Source organism: Cetorhinus maximus, chromosome 21 (assembly GCF_964194155.1).
Source record: "Cetorhinus maximus chromosome 21, sCetMax3.hap1.1, whole genome shotgun sequence".
NCBI classification, from domain to species: Eukaryota; Metazoa; Chordata; class Chondrichthyes; order Lamniformes; family Cetorhinidae; genus Cetorhinus; species Cetorhinus maximus.
Genome location: NC_135899.1, coordinates 72,718,016 through 72,732,052, shown reverse-complemented (window position 1 = coordinate 72,732,052; position 14,037 = coordinate 72,718,016). Strand labels below are relative to the sequence as shown.

At 39.1% G+C, this 14,037-nt stretch overlaps 1 protein-coding gene across 1 annotated transcript in view; it reads left to right on the top strand.

Annotated features, from left to right (window-relative positions):
* Nucleotides 1-9,374, top strand: part of LOC144695984 (trafficking protein particle complex subunit 3) — a 28,175-nt gene extending 18,801 nt beyond the window's left edge. The window contains exons 4-5 of the mRNA XM_078567125.1: nt 2,915-3,097; nt 6,119-9,374. Of these exons, the coding sequence (XP_078423251.1) occupies nt 2,915-3,097; nt 6,119-6,238 (303 nt within the window). The 3' untranslated portion in view covers nt 6,239-9,374. The remainder of the gene's footprint in view (nt 1-2,914; nt 3,098-6,118) is intronic.
* The last annotated feature ends 4,663 nt before the right edge of the window (nt 9,375-14,037 follow it).

Sequence of the window (14,037 nt, the reverse complement as noted above, 5' to 3'; positions counted from 1 at the left end):
GGTTAGATTCTCTCCTGTTGGAGATGGTCATTGCCCGGCACCTGTGTGGCACGAATGTTACTTGCCATTTGTCAGCCCAGGTCTGGATATTGTGCAAGTCTTGCTGCATTTGGATATGGACTGCTTCAGTACCTGAGCAGACATGTATGGTGCTGAACATTGTGCAATCATCAGCGAGCATGCCTACTTCTGACCTTTTGATGGAAGGCATTAATGAAGCAGCTGAAGATGATTGGGCCTAGGACACTACCCTGAGGAACTCCTGCAGTGATGCCCTGAAACTGAGAAGATTGACCATCAGCAACCACCTCCCTTTGTGTGAGGTATGACACCAACCAGTGGAGCGTTTTCCCCGATTCCCTCTGACTCCAGTTTTGCTAGGGCTCCTTGATGCCACACTCTGTCAAATGCTGCCTTGATCTCAAGGGCAATAACTCTTATCTCACCTCTGGAGTTCACCTCTTCTGTCCATGTTTGAACCAAGGCTGTAATGAGGTCAGAAGCTGAGTGGGCCTGGCGGAACCCGAATTGAGAGTCTCTAAGCAGGTTATTGTTAAGCAAGTGCTGCTTGATGGTACTGTTGATGACCTCTTCCTTCACTTTCCTGATGATTGAGAGTTAACTGATGGGGCGGTGATTGGCCGGATTGGATTTGTCCTGCTTTTCGTGTGCAAGACATGGGCAATTTTCCATATTGCTGGGTAGATACCAGTGTTGTAGGTGTACTGGAACAGCTTGGCTAGGGGCGCAGCAAGTTCTGGAGCACAAGTCTTCAGCACTATTGCCGGTATATTGTCAGGGCTCATAGCTTTGCAGTATCCAATGCTTTTTGATGATTCTTGATATCACTTGGAGTGAATCGAATTGGCTGAAGACTAGCTTCTGTGATGCTGGGGACCTCCAGAGGAGGCCAAGATAGATCATCTACTCAGCACTCGGCTGAAGATTGTTGTGAATGCTTCAGCTTTCTCTTTTGCACTGATGCGCTGGGCTCCTCCATCATTGAGGATGGGGATATTTTTGGAGCCTCATCCTTCAGTGAGTTGTTTGATTGTCCACCACCATTCACAACTGGATGTGGCAGGACTGCAGAACCTTAGATCTGATCCATTGGTTGTGGAATTCCTTAGCTCTGTCTATCACTTATGCTGTTTGGCATGCAAGTAGTCCTGTGTTGTAGCTTCACCAGGTTTAGACCTAATTTTTAGGTATGCCTGGTGCTGCGCCTGGCATGCCCTGCCCCTCCTGCACTCTTCATTGAACCAGGGTTGATCCCCTGGCTTGGTGATAATGGTAGAGTGGGGGATGTGCTGGGCCATGAGGTTGCAAATTGTGGTTGAGCATAATGCTGCTGCTGATGGCCCGCAGCGCCTCATTGATGCCCAGTCTTGAGTTGCTATATCTGTTTGAAATGTATCCCATTTGGCAAGGTGGTAGTGCCACACAACATGAGATGGGATTTTGTCTCGACCAGGACTCTGCAGAGGTCACTCCTACCCATTCTATCATGGACAGATGCACCTGCGACAGGCAGGTTGGTGAGGATGAGGGCAAGTATGCTTTTCCCTCTTGTTAGTTCCCTCACCACCTGCTGCAGACCCAGTATAGCAGCTGCCTGCTTTAGGACTCGGCCAGCTTGGTCTGTGGTGGTGCTGCCGAGCCATTCTTGGTGATGGAAGTTGAAGTCCCACACCCTGAGTACATTCTGCGCCCTTGCCACCCTTGGTGCTTCCTCCAAGTGGTGTTCAACATGGAGGTGTACTGACTCAGCTGTACATAGTAATCAACAGGAGGTTTCCTTGTCCATGTTAGACCTGATGCCATGAGAGTTCATGTGGTCTGTAGCCGATGATGAGGACTCCCAGAACTCCCTCCTAACTCTATACCACTGTGCCGCCACCTCTGCTGGATGGTGATGGTGGTGTCCGGGATGTGATCTGTAAGGTATGATTCCCTGAGTATGACAATGTCAGGCTGTTCTTGACGAGTCTGTGAGGCAGATCTCCCAATTTTGGCACAAACCCCCAGATGTTAGTAAGGGGGACTTTGCAGAGTCGACAGGGCTGGGGTTTGACATTATCATTTCTGGCCCCTAGATTGATGCCAGGTCCATCTGGTTTCATTCATTTTTATTGACTTTGTTAGTGATTTTGATACAACTGAGTGGCTTGCTAGGGCATTTAAGAGTCAACCACATTACTGCGGATCTGGAGTCACATGTAGGCCAGACCAGGCAGATCTTTCTCTAAACGACGTTAATGGTGGGTTTTTAACAACAATCGACTGTGGTTTCATGGTCATCATTAGACTTTTAATTCCAGATTTTTATTGAATTCAAATTCCACCATCTGCCGTGGCGGGATTTGAACCCAGAGCATTATTCTGGGTCTCTGGATTACCATTCCATTGACAATACCACTACGCCACTGCCTCCCCAAATCATACAGAACCATCTACACTCACACCCATAAACCTACTTTACAATGAACCACAATAAGATTATGGAAATTGTTATAGTTTTGTGACAGATGCCAAACTTGTAAAATTAAGCTTTCTGGCAGAAAAGTTGTTTGACAGTAATTATCATTTGCCACACTGTTAAAAACTAACTTACACTTGAATGCATGAGCCCTAACCTCTGGCTTTTTTAGTGGGTAATTCACACTGTTGCATGTATTTCAGTGTTGAGGAACTTGTACCGATTTCGAAGGAGCTTGGGAATTTGGACTGGAACTTCTGGTTTCCAATGTTTAACTGTGCATGTGCATGCTTCAGAGGCTGCTGAATGATTTATTCCATTATAATGGAGAACTGCAAGTTTCACTGTGATTTTTTTTCATGCAATCTCAGCCTTTATTTTTGATGATATCAGGTAGTTAAATGGATTTTGCTTTGCATTTTTTTTAATTAACAGGTTGCTTTTAAAATGTATCTGGGTATAACTCCCAGTGTGACCAACTGGAGTGCAGCTGGAGATGAATTTTCATTGATTCTGGAAAATAATCCACTCGTGGACTTTGTGGAATTGCCTGATAACCATTCCAGTTTGATTTACTCTAATCTCCTCTGCGGGGTACTGAGAGGTGCATTGGAAATGGTGAGCATTGTGATATATTTGTGCATTGGCAATTAACACTTTAATGCTCATCTCGCTAAATCTGCATTGCACATGGATTTGTTTAGGTAATGGACTTATTATTATTAGCATTATCCTTATTATCATTATTATTGGCATCTGTCTGCCTTGGGAGACAATAGGCTGTGTCCAGGGCATGTGTCACTTCTGTATTGAACATTGCCTGTTTTGACTGTGGAGGCCAATTCATGAGTGGCAGTCCCTTTTGCAGCTGGCACAGATGAATAACGTTGACCTGAGGTTGACTCATGTTTTTCCTTCCAGTGGCCCCTCTTTTCCAGCATTTCTTTTGTCCTCTGCCTTGTCCATGCCATTCCTGCTTGTCTCCAGGCCCTCTGGTCAACAGTGAGTGGAACCATGCTTGAGCCTCAACTTGATATATCTGTTAAAGAAAGAAAAAAAAGTTACATCAATGTAGTGTCCTAAAGCATTTCACAGCTAATGGAGAACTGTTGAAGTGTGATCAAGTTTCAATGTGGGGAAGAGCAGCAGATAGTTTACACACAACGCGATCTTACAAACAACCAGTATAGAAGGACCAGATAATCTTTTTAGTGACATTGATCGAGATAAATATTCATGTCATGTGATCTTGGAGAAAATTGGACCTTCATTTTACATCTCATTTGAAAGAAGACACTTCCAATAGTGCAGCACTTTCTCAGTACCGTACTGAAGCATGAAATTGGATTATATTGCTCAGGTTCCTGGAGTGGTCTTGAAGCCTCAACCTTCTGACATAGAGGCAAGATTGAGAACTTAAATAGAATTGAAAGTACCTTATACTTTAACATTTTTATCCTCTTGTTATGGCCTTTCTCCTTCCTATCTATGTAACCTCCTGCAGTCCTAAAATCTGACTTTGGCCTTTTTTGCATTTGCTCCCCATTGGCAGTCGTGGCTGCAGCCGATTTGGCTGCATGCTCTTTAAGTATTTCCTGAACCCTCGCCACCCCTTAAAACCAACCTTAATCTTGGATCAAACGTTTTTTTCACACCATCTAATGTCTCCTTTGGTTTAGTATCCGTTTTTGCCTGATCTGGCATTCTTCCGAAAGTGCCTTGGGGAATTCTATTACATTAGAGGAGCAATGTCATTAAAACTTGTTGATCCTTTCAATAAAGTGAATTTGGTATGTGACAATTTGTTTTGGCTCCGGTTAGAGCAAATCTGTTCCTTGAATGGCCAGTGTTACGACTGGGTGAGGAGGAGTGAACTGGCTCCTGTTTCATTCAGCCCCATCGGTTTGTACAAATTTTTTTTTCCCTGTAGATGCCTTTTCAAATCCAAATGTATTTACTTTTTAACAAGGGGCCAATCAAACCAAGTTTGCTCAAGTCAAAGAAAGAGTAAGTTTATTCGTCACTAAACCAGAGGAAAAAATAATAAAAGACACGACAAGACGCACACATATACATATATCAGAAGTAAGAAGGTTAGAGTCCAAATAATAGTTAAAAGAATACGAGTAAGTTGTTTGCTTGTCTGTGAGGCATAGATTGTTGAATGTTGCGGCCGTTTTGAAGTTAGGTGGTTCCTGGTAGAATTCTGGAGTTGACTTTGTTCAGGGCTGCACTCTGTTGAAGATACTCTGGCTTAATTCAGGTCTGCAATTTGTTGACGATCCTTTTTTAGCTTCAGAGAGAGAAATAAATCTTTCTGCTGTTTTCTAGCGGTGCTTTAGATCACTGTCATGTTTCTTTCCTGCTTGTTGTTTTCTCTGCTGGGCAAAACCAGTTTTAAATTCAAGTCTATGTATTCTTGGAAGGAAATTCAATTTGCATATATTGCATTCATTATTGTACACCGATTAATCCCATTTTTTGATCTCTGCAACTCTGAAACTTTTTGCACATTTCAAGATATAAACAAACAGGAGATGGGGGTTATTTCATCGTCCTCGGGGGTTTTGAATGTCGACGAGCATCTGATCAAAGTCCAGCACTTTGCATCTCTAATGCCTTCCTTTCAAGATTGCCCTGTTTGAAGTAGACCTTGACGACCCCTCTTTCTCTTCGCACCCCCCTCATTGTGAAATCCCATGTACAGGTCTGCAGTGTAATTCCTATAGACTTTCCGGAGAAGTGGCCAACTTTACAGTATCAGCTATCAGGTGACTTGTATCAGCCATCTTATGATCAGTGTCTCTTCTTGTATTTAAAAAAAAAGGTCTTCTTTAAGCAGCTCTATATGTCAATGGTTAGCTGGTGACTGGTGAAATTGTATGTAGTTCTCACTCAGTCAATGCTTCCTGCAGTCATGACACCAGTATTCGTCCACTTTCTCATGCTTCCTACAGTCATGACACCAGTATTCATCCACTTTCTCATGCTTCCTACAGTCATGACACCAGTATTCATCCACTTTCTTTATACCTCACATCCTTGTCTGGATTGTTTACTTACAAGGTTTTATGCTTCCTCCTCACGAGCTCCTGTGATATCGAATAACTTTGAATTACGACCATCTTAAAATTTCTCAATATTTATGATAAATCTCTTACCTGTTTACAAATAATCATCATATCTATTTTTAATTCCCTGCATGGAAGCAATTTATTTGACTTGTAGCTCACGTACGCATGATCTATAACATAAGTTGAAAATCCGTAATATATATCGTTTATATGTGTGTATATATATATATATATATATATATATATATATATATATATATATATATACAGTAGCAAATGTTTAATTCCAAATTAATGGCAATTTTAAAGTTTTTTTAAAGATGATATATGTTGTTCAAATATAAGGCACAGCTAAATTGTAGATGAAAACATGATCCAGTAAATTTAATACAAATTTAAATTGACTGCCAGTAAATTTAATGTAGTAATGTCAAAACATCAGATGGCCTGAAGCTGATTGACCGTAGGTTAAAAAGAAAACAAACAGTTGTGACCTCTGTGTCAAGAGCACTAGTAGAATCAACAGTACTGTGTATTCTCTCTTTAATTTTTTCTGTGTTACCAGGTTCAAATGGCAATTGATGTGAAATTTGTCCAGGACACACTCAGGGGTGACAATGTGACAGAAATCAGAATGAAATTCATTAAAAGGATTGAAGAAAATCTTCCAGCTGGAGAAGAATAGCATTTCATAGTGCAGCATTTTTCTGGACAGTAAGAAGATATTCTCTCAATACTATAGATTGTTGTATTGTGAAGTTTGTTTATTGGCAAAAGTTTGACATTTATAAGAGCAGGAATGGAAGACAATTTATTAAAAATGGAATTAACCTAGAGAGACTCCTTAAACTGAAAACAGCAGTGAATTCCTGCGCTCATGCTCTTCCACCTTCTTTGAGATCATATTCAAAAATTTGTGTTTTTCTTTACTGTTCTATAATCTGTATTTCTGTGGATTGCAAATCTGTTTGAGGTGCAAAAAAATGCTACCTTCACCTGTTCTTCTGACATAAACCCCATGGGTTACTGTTAAAGAATGCGATGTTATGTACAAGGTGACTACTCCCCCCTCGCTCCATCCCATATTTTGTCAAAACCTTCTGCTCAGAATGACTGAAGAGCCATATCATTAATGTGTACCTTTGTTTCTGGTGGCTGATGTCATGGATTTGTGGAATTTAGTGTTGGTAGTAATGTGGAGATGAATGGAATTTGAAGAAAGCTTGAAGGTTATTTTAAAATGGTAAACAATAGTAAATGTTGGAAATACATTCAGATGCTGACTGATCTGCTAAAGAGAGAAGACAGGTTAGTGTGTGTTTGAGTGAAGCCTGGTGGAGTTTTACATTTTTCCGTATTTTCATTGTTTCTAATATTTGCATTTTTTTTTTATTAGAATGGTTGCGAGCTTATTGAGGGTGCTATGTATCCTGCATCATGGTGATCCGATTCTCCTTCTACATTGCTTTATTTAGAATTGAATTTGGTATAGATTCCAATCCAGTGTAAATCTTTTCCTCCAACTCTTTGTGAATTGTACATTCTAGAGATGGTCCATTAAAACAGAAACAGAACTATGAATTTCTTCCACAGTAATGCTGCAAAGCAAGAGCAGTGAAAACCCATCCCCCACATCCTTTCAATAAACAGACAATATAGCTGCCTGACAAATGATTCTAGCAGGTTATCAGTGACACATTGTATCATCATCACAATCCCAATAAGATGATATAAAGATGCACTTTGTAAAGAAGCTGCAAGCATTGAAAGTGGTTGTGTGAATGCACCCATTTGATAGAATTGGAGGACTCCATTCAAATTGTTATAGTCAAATACTGCAATCCCCACAGTCTGGCTCTGGAAAGCCTATTATATTGTGCTTGGCTATGGTGGATACAGAAAATGTTTCAGCAGGAAACTAAATATGCTTCGTGTGTTCGGAATTCAACATTTTACCCATCTCCAGGACAGAACAAGCATCATTGGAGTCCCAAAAATGCTGAAATCAGTTGCTGAGACTTCATTTGGATCCATGATGTAATTAACTTATTTGTATCTCTTTTTTGTTATTTTAAATATTCCTGATCTGGTAACTGCTTTGACAGGTGTAACTTTCAGTCCAAATTAGAACATAGTACTGGTATTCTAATATATTCTGTTGTTTCTAACTCTGAATCTCTCTTGCCTGGCACTTCATTTCATGATGTGGAAAATGTGCATACTTACTTATCCGGTAATGGTAAGCCATGATGATAGTGGCAGTAAAAGATGAATGGAAAACTGGATAACAAAATAAAATAAAACAGTCATTTAAATTCTCAAAAAGAGAATAAAGATACATTTAGTTCTAATTCCAAGAAACAGATTTGGTTGATCTTTTTCATTATGTCCATATCATTCTTTTCAGTAGCATTTGGTTATCTAGTTTTTGCCTGGTGGAGGAAGAAAAAGTTTTAATTGAAATTATTTCTTTAGAAGCAATGGACAAATTTTTCCCTTCACTTAATATTATGCTGCTTTGCTGTTGAGAGGATGCCAGATATGTGGACAAAATGAGAGGGAGACTTGTAACAAAAACCGAAACAAGCATGATATTTCTGTTTATATGCAGCTTGGAGAATTTTCTAAACTTGATACACCTTCAAAGATTATTGAAGCAATATTTTGAAATTTACTGTAATTACGAATTCATAGAACAGTTGATCTGACTGTCACTGTCCAGTTCCCCATGAACACGGATATTCAGCACTAGATTTGGTTAGGAATATACTTTTAACCATTTTGTTTGTTTATTATAGGTTCTGTTTGCACTAGAGTTAATTTGAAGCTAAGCCAGTTCACCTTTGAAGGATGAAAATTAAACTATTGATGAAACCCACTCCCCACCCCAACCTGGCTCCAGAACTGGAACCCTGGTTCAAATAAAAGGCAGTAAATATGCAGCATTGCACTATACAGGAGATGTAACATTTAAAATATGAATTTAATACTGAATAAATATATACAGCTGTATCATTTGTACTATTTTAAGATATAGACTTTATTGAATATTCTGCCTTTATTAAAACTTTCCTAAAGGGACAAAGTGAAATGCAACATGAACCAGGAAGAAGACATGTGGCTGATGGACCATAAATATAATTTCTTTTATAATCCAAAAAATTTTCAATATTTATACAACAGAATTTTACTGAAATGCACAAAAACACAAGGCATGAACAAAGGTTTTGTCATTAAAACTTCACTTTTCAATGAAAACTAAATTACTTGAAAGATATAATTTAAAACCAAAGCTAAAATAGTTTACCAATGAATATAAAGTCTGGAGTGAAAAAAAGCTCCACTCATCAAGCTCCTTTTATACAATTTACTTTGAAGTTCATTTCATCTTCTGAAGGAAAAGAAGAACATTACTACATTTCTAAGATGAGGGTGAAATTTCAAAAGATATATGGATGCCAGTAAACCTAATTGGCCCAGTTAATTAGGAGCAGCAATCACTAAAGCAAACTATATGCTACCTTAGCAAATGAATTCACGGAGAATGTTAAGCTAAGATTGCATAGTGCTCTGGTCAAATTATAGCAATTTCTCTTGATGGTACAAGCAGGACATGTTCAATACCTTGAAGCGATGTCTTTAATTCTTCAGTCACATGAATGTTTTACTTGATCTTTGTATAGTTGTTATCAAATTAATAGTTTCTGGGTCAGTACTCAAGAAGAAACTAAGCCATTCAATTCAAATAAAAACCTCTGTGTGATTTGTTCAAGTCTATATTGTTGACAGCTCTTTTGAATTAAACTAAGAAGTTATTTAAATTCATTGGGTCCTAGTCATTTTTTTTTTGGAGGTATATTTCAGCCTTTTATTAAAGAGCATGTTTCAAACTTTCAGAGAGAGAGAGAGTTGGGTCAGATAACTTCAGACAGAAGAAAGGGAATGTGAATTGCTATTTAATTTTTAGTATCCAACATCACAAATTATTTTCCACTGATCATGGAGCTAGCTAAATTTAACTATTGTTAAAATTAATAAAAATTTGTGTTACTTCTAGTTGCTTGTTTTTAAAATTTGGATACACTTGCCATTTAAACCTTGTCAAACACCAATGTGGTGCTATTCTACGCCTTCCAAAGACAATGATGATATGAAAGCCAAGTATAAAACTTAAGTAAATTGAAGAGGATTCTCTGTTCATTCCCTACCACGTTACCAATTTACTTAGAAATCTGGGCAAATGAAAATACCCTCTTTGGGAGGTAGGGAGCCTACTAGCCCACAAGAGTTGGTTGAAACATGAGCTAAAGCTAACTGTTTTTAAACCGGAACCAAAGAAATCCTAATATTGTAACAGTGGGCAGTTATGATGGGGAGTTCGCTATCAGATTTCAAGTCAGAGGCCTTTTAGATTTTACCATAAACTTTTTTTTCTCTGGGTTGTGGATAAAATTTGCATTCCCAGTGGGTGTCTGGAGCTTGTCATTACAGGGAACCATTCAGAGACAAATATTTTTAATTCATGAAGACATTTCAATTGTAAAGCAAATAGAAACCACTTAGCATGGACTGCTTGTTTTACCATGGACACGATTGAAGGTAATGTGTAAAATTGGTTCTTGTCTAGCTTTTATTGTGTAACTCAGGCAAGGTGCATTTTGTCTGCAGGATGTGGATTGACAGTCCACATACCTGAAAACTCCTCTGGACTAGCAACGTTTCTTACAACAGACGGTCCTGAAGATGTCCTCAGTGGAAGCTGTCAATCAGTAAAATGCATTTTGGCAACCAGCTCCAGCTCTTTACCTTGATTGGTTCTGAAGAACTGGCAACTGGAAACACTGGTGGTTAAAGGAACCAAATGCCCAAGTTGTGGACCCTTGTTCATGTTTGCTATTACGAAGAAAATTGCAAAGCATAGTATTATTTTGCAGGAGTTAAAGATTGTAATTAAATATGATTTGTATTAATGTTCTGCTACTGTTTACCTTCACTTTTAATAAACCTAATTTGTAGTTTATAGATGTAGTATTAGAGTGCAAGTGTTTATTTTCCATAAGTTGAAGATTAGAGAGGAGTTATTGTTTCTCATTAATCAGCAGAATGCCAGTTTTTTTATATAAAATTGCGCACACTAAGCACAAGAAAACCATCTGAATAACAACTTATATTTACATAGCCCCTTTCATGTAATAAAATGTACCAAGGCGCTTCACAGGAGCATTATAAAACAAAATGCTGAGCTGTTTTCTTGGCAGTTTTTGTCAGCGGTGGTTCGCCATTGCATTTTAGTCTTGGGCAGGGTGAGGAGGCAGGCCTCAGCTGGAAGAGAACTCGAATCCGCGGTGTTGATATCCTGAACCACATACTCACCATCTAGAACTGAGTTAGTGTTGGTAACTGTTTCAAAGGCTGCAAACAGGTCATAGATGAGGAGGGGATAGCGTACCTTTGTCACAATCACATTTAGGATGTCATTGTGACTTTGATCAGATGAAGCCCTAACAATATAGAAACTACATTAAAGGAAGATGGTTCTATGTGTGATTTGACTTTCCTGTACAATATCAGAATCATCCATCATTGGACAAAATGAGGACACTGTCTAAAGGATATGAAAGGAAGAGATTGTAAAACTCAGTGGTACAGAGGCATATGAGTGCCCTGGTACATGAATCTCAAAAAGTTAGTTTGCAGGTACAGCAAGTCATTAGGACGCCGAATGGAATGTTGTAATTTATTGTAAATGGGGAATGGAATATAAAAGTAGGAAAGTTTTACTGCAGCCGTACAGGGCCATGGTAAGTGTATGATTTTGGCCTCCTTATTTGAAAATATATAATTGCATTAAAAGCAGTTCAGAGAAGGTTCGCTTGACTCATTTCTGGGATGAGGGACTTACCTTATGAAGAAAGGTCGAACAGGTTGGACCTATACCCATTAAAGTTTAAAAGAATGAGGGGTAATCTTATTAAAGCATATAAGACCCTGAGGGGACTTGTTAGGGTAGATACCAGAAGGATGTTTCCACTTGTTGGGGAGTATAGAACTGGGGGACACAGTTTAAGAATAAGAAGCGTCCCTTTAAAGACTGAGAAGAGAATTTTTTTTCTCCGAGGGTCATTAGTATTTGGTATTCTTTTCCCTGGAAAGTTGTGGAGGCTGAGTCATTGAATTAATTCAAGGCAGAGTTAGACAGACTTTTGATAGACAAGGGAGGGAGGGTGGAGGGGGGGTGGTGCCAGAGTTATGGGGAGCAGACAGGGAAGTGGAATTGAGACCACTGCCAGATTAGACATGATCTTATTGAATGGTGGAGCAGGCTTGAAAAGCTGAATGGCCACCTGACTGCTCCTGAGTCCTATGTTCCTACGATATTTTCTTAACAGCTATTCTTCCTGGACCCCCATGTACTATTTACTATGAGAATTTAGTTGTGTTGTTGATCCTGCACTCAATGATAAATGGGAAAGTTCACAAAATGGATCTGTTGGTTAAAAGACAAATTAACTTTACCACTAGATGGTAGCATTGTACTGAATGATGAATTTTATTGAGAAATTCTCTTCGTTTCTCAGAATTATCCTTAAAGTTGTGATAGAGATGTATCACTGGTTCAAAGTGATATGTACTTAGTTAAGTAGAATAAATGACCACTGGCATTGACCCAAAAGCAAAATGATTTGTAAAATAAAAAGTCAGCACTGATTAGCATGAGGTTTACAAGAATTATAATAGGGATGAGGGACTTCAGTTGTGTGGAAAAACTAGAAAAGCTGGTAGTGGTCGGGAGTAAAGAAGATGAAGAGATGTAATAGAAGTGCTCAAAATTAGGAAGGGTTTTGATAGATTAGCTAGGTCTTTCCATTGACAGCAGAGTCGATAATCAGAGGACAGATTTAAAATAAATGGCAAAAGAATCAGATGGGGAGATGAGAATTTTTTTTACACACTGAGCTATTGTGATTTTGAATGCACGCCTGAAAAGGTGGTGAAAGCAGATTCAATGCTAAGTGTATCCCGTATTACTGCTCCTATTTTCTTCTTTCTTATAGTTTAATAATTTTGGTATTTAAAACTTCAATGATGTGAAGTCCTTCCAAAAGGATCATATGGAAGCATGATATAAAAAAATAGTTTGCAAATGTATCAAACTATATAATGTTTAAACAGCAATAATATTGAACATATACATGAAGGAAAAAACAGTAGGACCATGAGGAAAACAAGGCGATAGGACTACTTGGATAGCTATTTCAAAGAGCCAGCAGTGGCAAGATGCACCAAATGCTGCCTCCTTTGCTGTAGGATTCAATGATTATAATGATTTAAGATTATATATAATGAACCACTTCATTCATTTCAAAACTAACCTTCCATCATGCAGAAGCTAGTGTTGACACTAGTAGGAAAATTCAAGCACAGGTTTAAAATGCAACATTCATTTGACACCTGTACTGTAAAAACAGAAATTGAGCTAATTATTTGAGGGGGTGGGAGAGGAAAATGATGGAAGAGAACCAATTAGTTTTACCAATGCTAAATTGTGAAGTTAAGTTGTCAGCAAGGATTTAATTGCTTGCCATTTCAAAGTCTGTTTGAAAGATAACATGCATTTTAATTACATTTATACCAGAGAGCCGTCATCCAGGGAGGAGAAATCCACACTACAAAAGGGAGTTACAGACACAAGTTGTGAACCTTATATTCAGGAGTGATATCTACAGTGGTTCAGTGAGGCTGTGACTGAGGTATATGCAATACGTGAAGATGACCCAAAAGGATCTTAAATGACTCTAATTCTGCTTTGCGTGGTTTTGAAAATAACAGCAACCATGAATAATCTCTACTGGATTTTTCCAATCACTGGAGGTATCCAAGGTAACCTCTAGAAGTACCACAAATTGGATATTTTTAATTCATTCATGGGGTGTGGGTGTCGCTGGCTAGACCAACATTTACTGCCCATCCCTAATTGCCCTTGAGAAGATGGTGGTGAATTGCCTACTTGAACTGCTGCAGTCCATATGCAATAGGTACACCCAGAGTGCTGTTGGGAAGGGAGTTCCAGGATTTTGACCCAGTGACAGTAAAGGAATGGCGACATATTTCCAAATCAGGATGGTGAGTGGCTTGGAGGGGAACTTCCTGGTGCTGGTGTTTCTGTGTGTCCTTGTCCTTCAAAATGTTAGAGGTCATGTGTTTGGAAAGTGCTGTCTAAGGAGCCTTGGTAAGTTCCTGCAGTGCATCTTGTAGATGATACACACCGTTGTCGCTGTGTGTCAGTGGTGGAGGGAGTGAATGTTTGTGGATGCGGTGCCAATCAAGTGGGCTGCTTTATCTTGGATAGTGTCAAGCTTCTTGTGTGTTGTTGGAGCTGTACTCATCTAGGCAAGTGGAGCATATTCCATCACACTCCTGGCTTGAGCATTGTAGATGGTGGACAGGCTTTGGAGAGTCAGGAGTTGAGTTACTTGCCGCCGG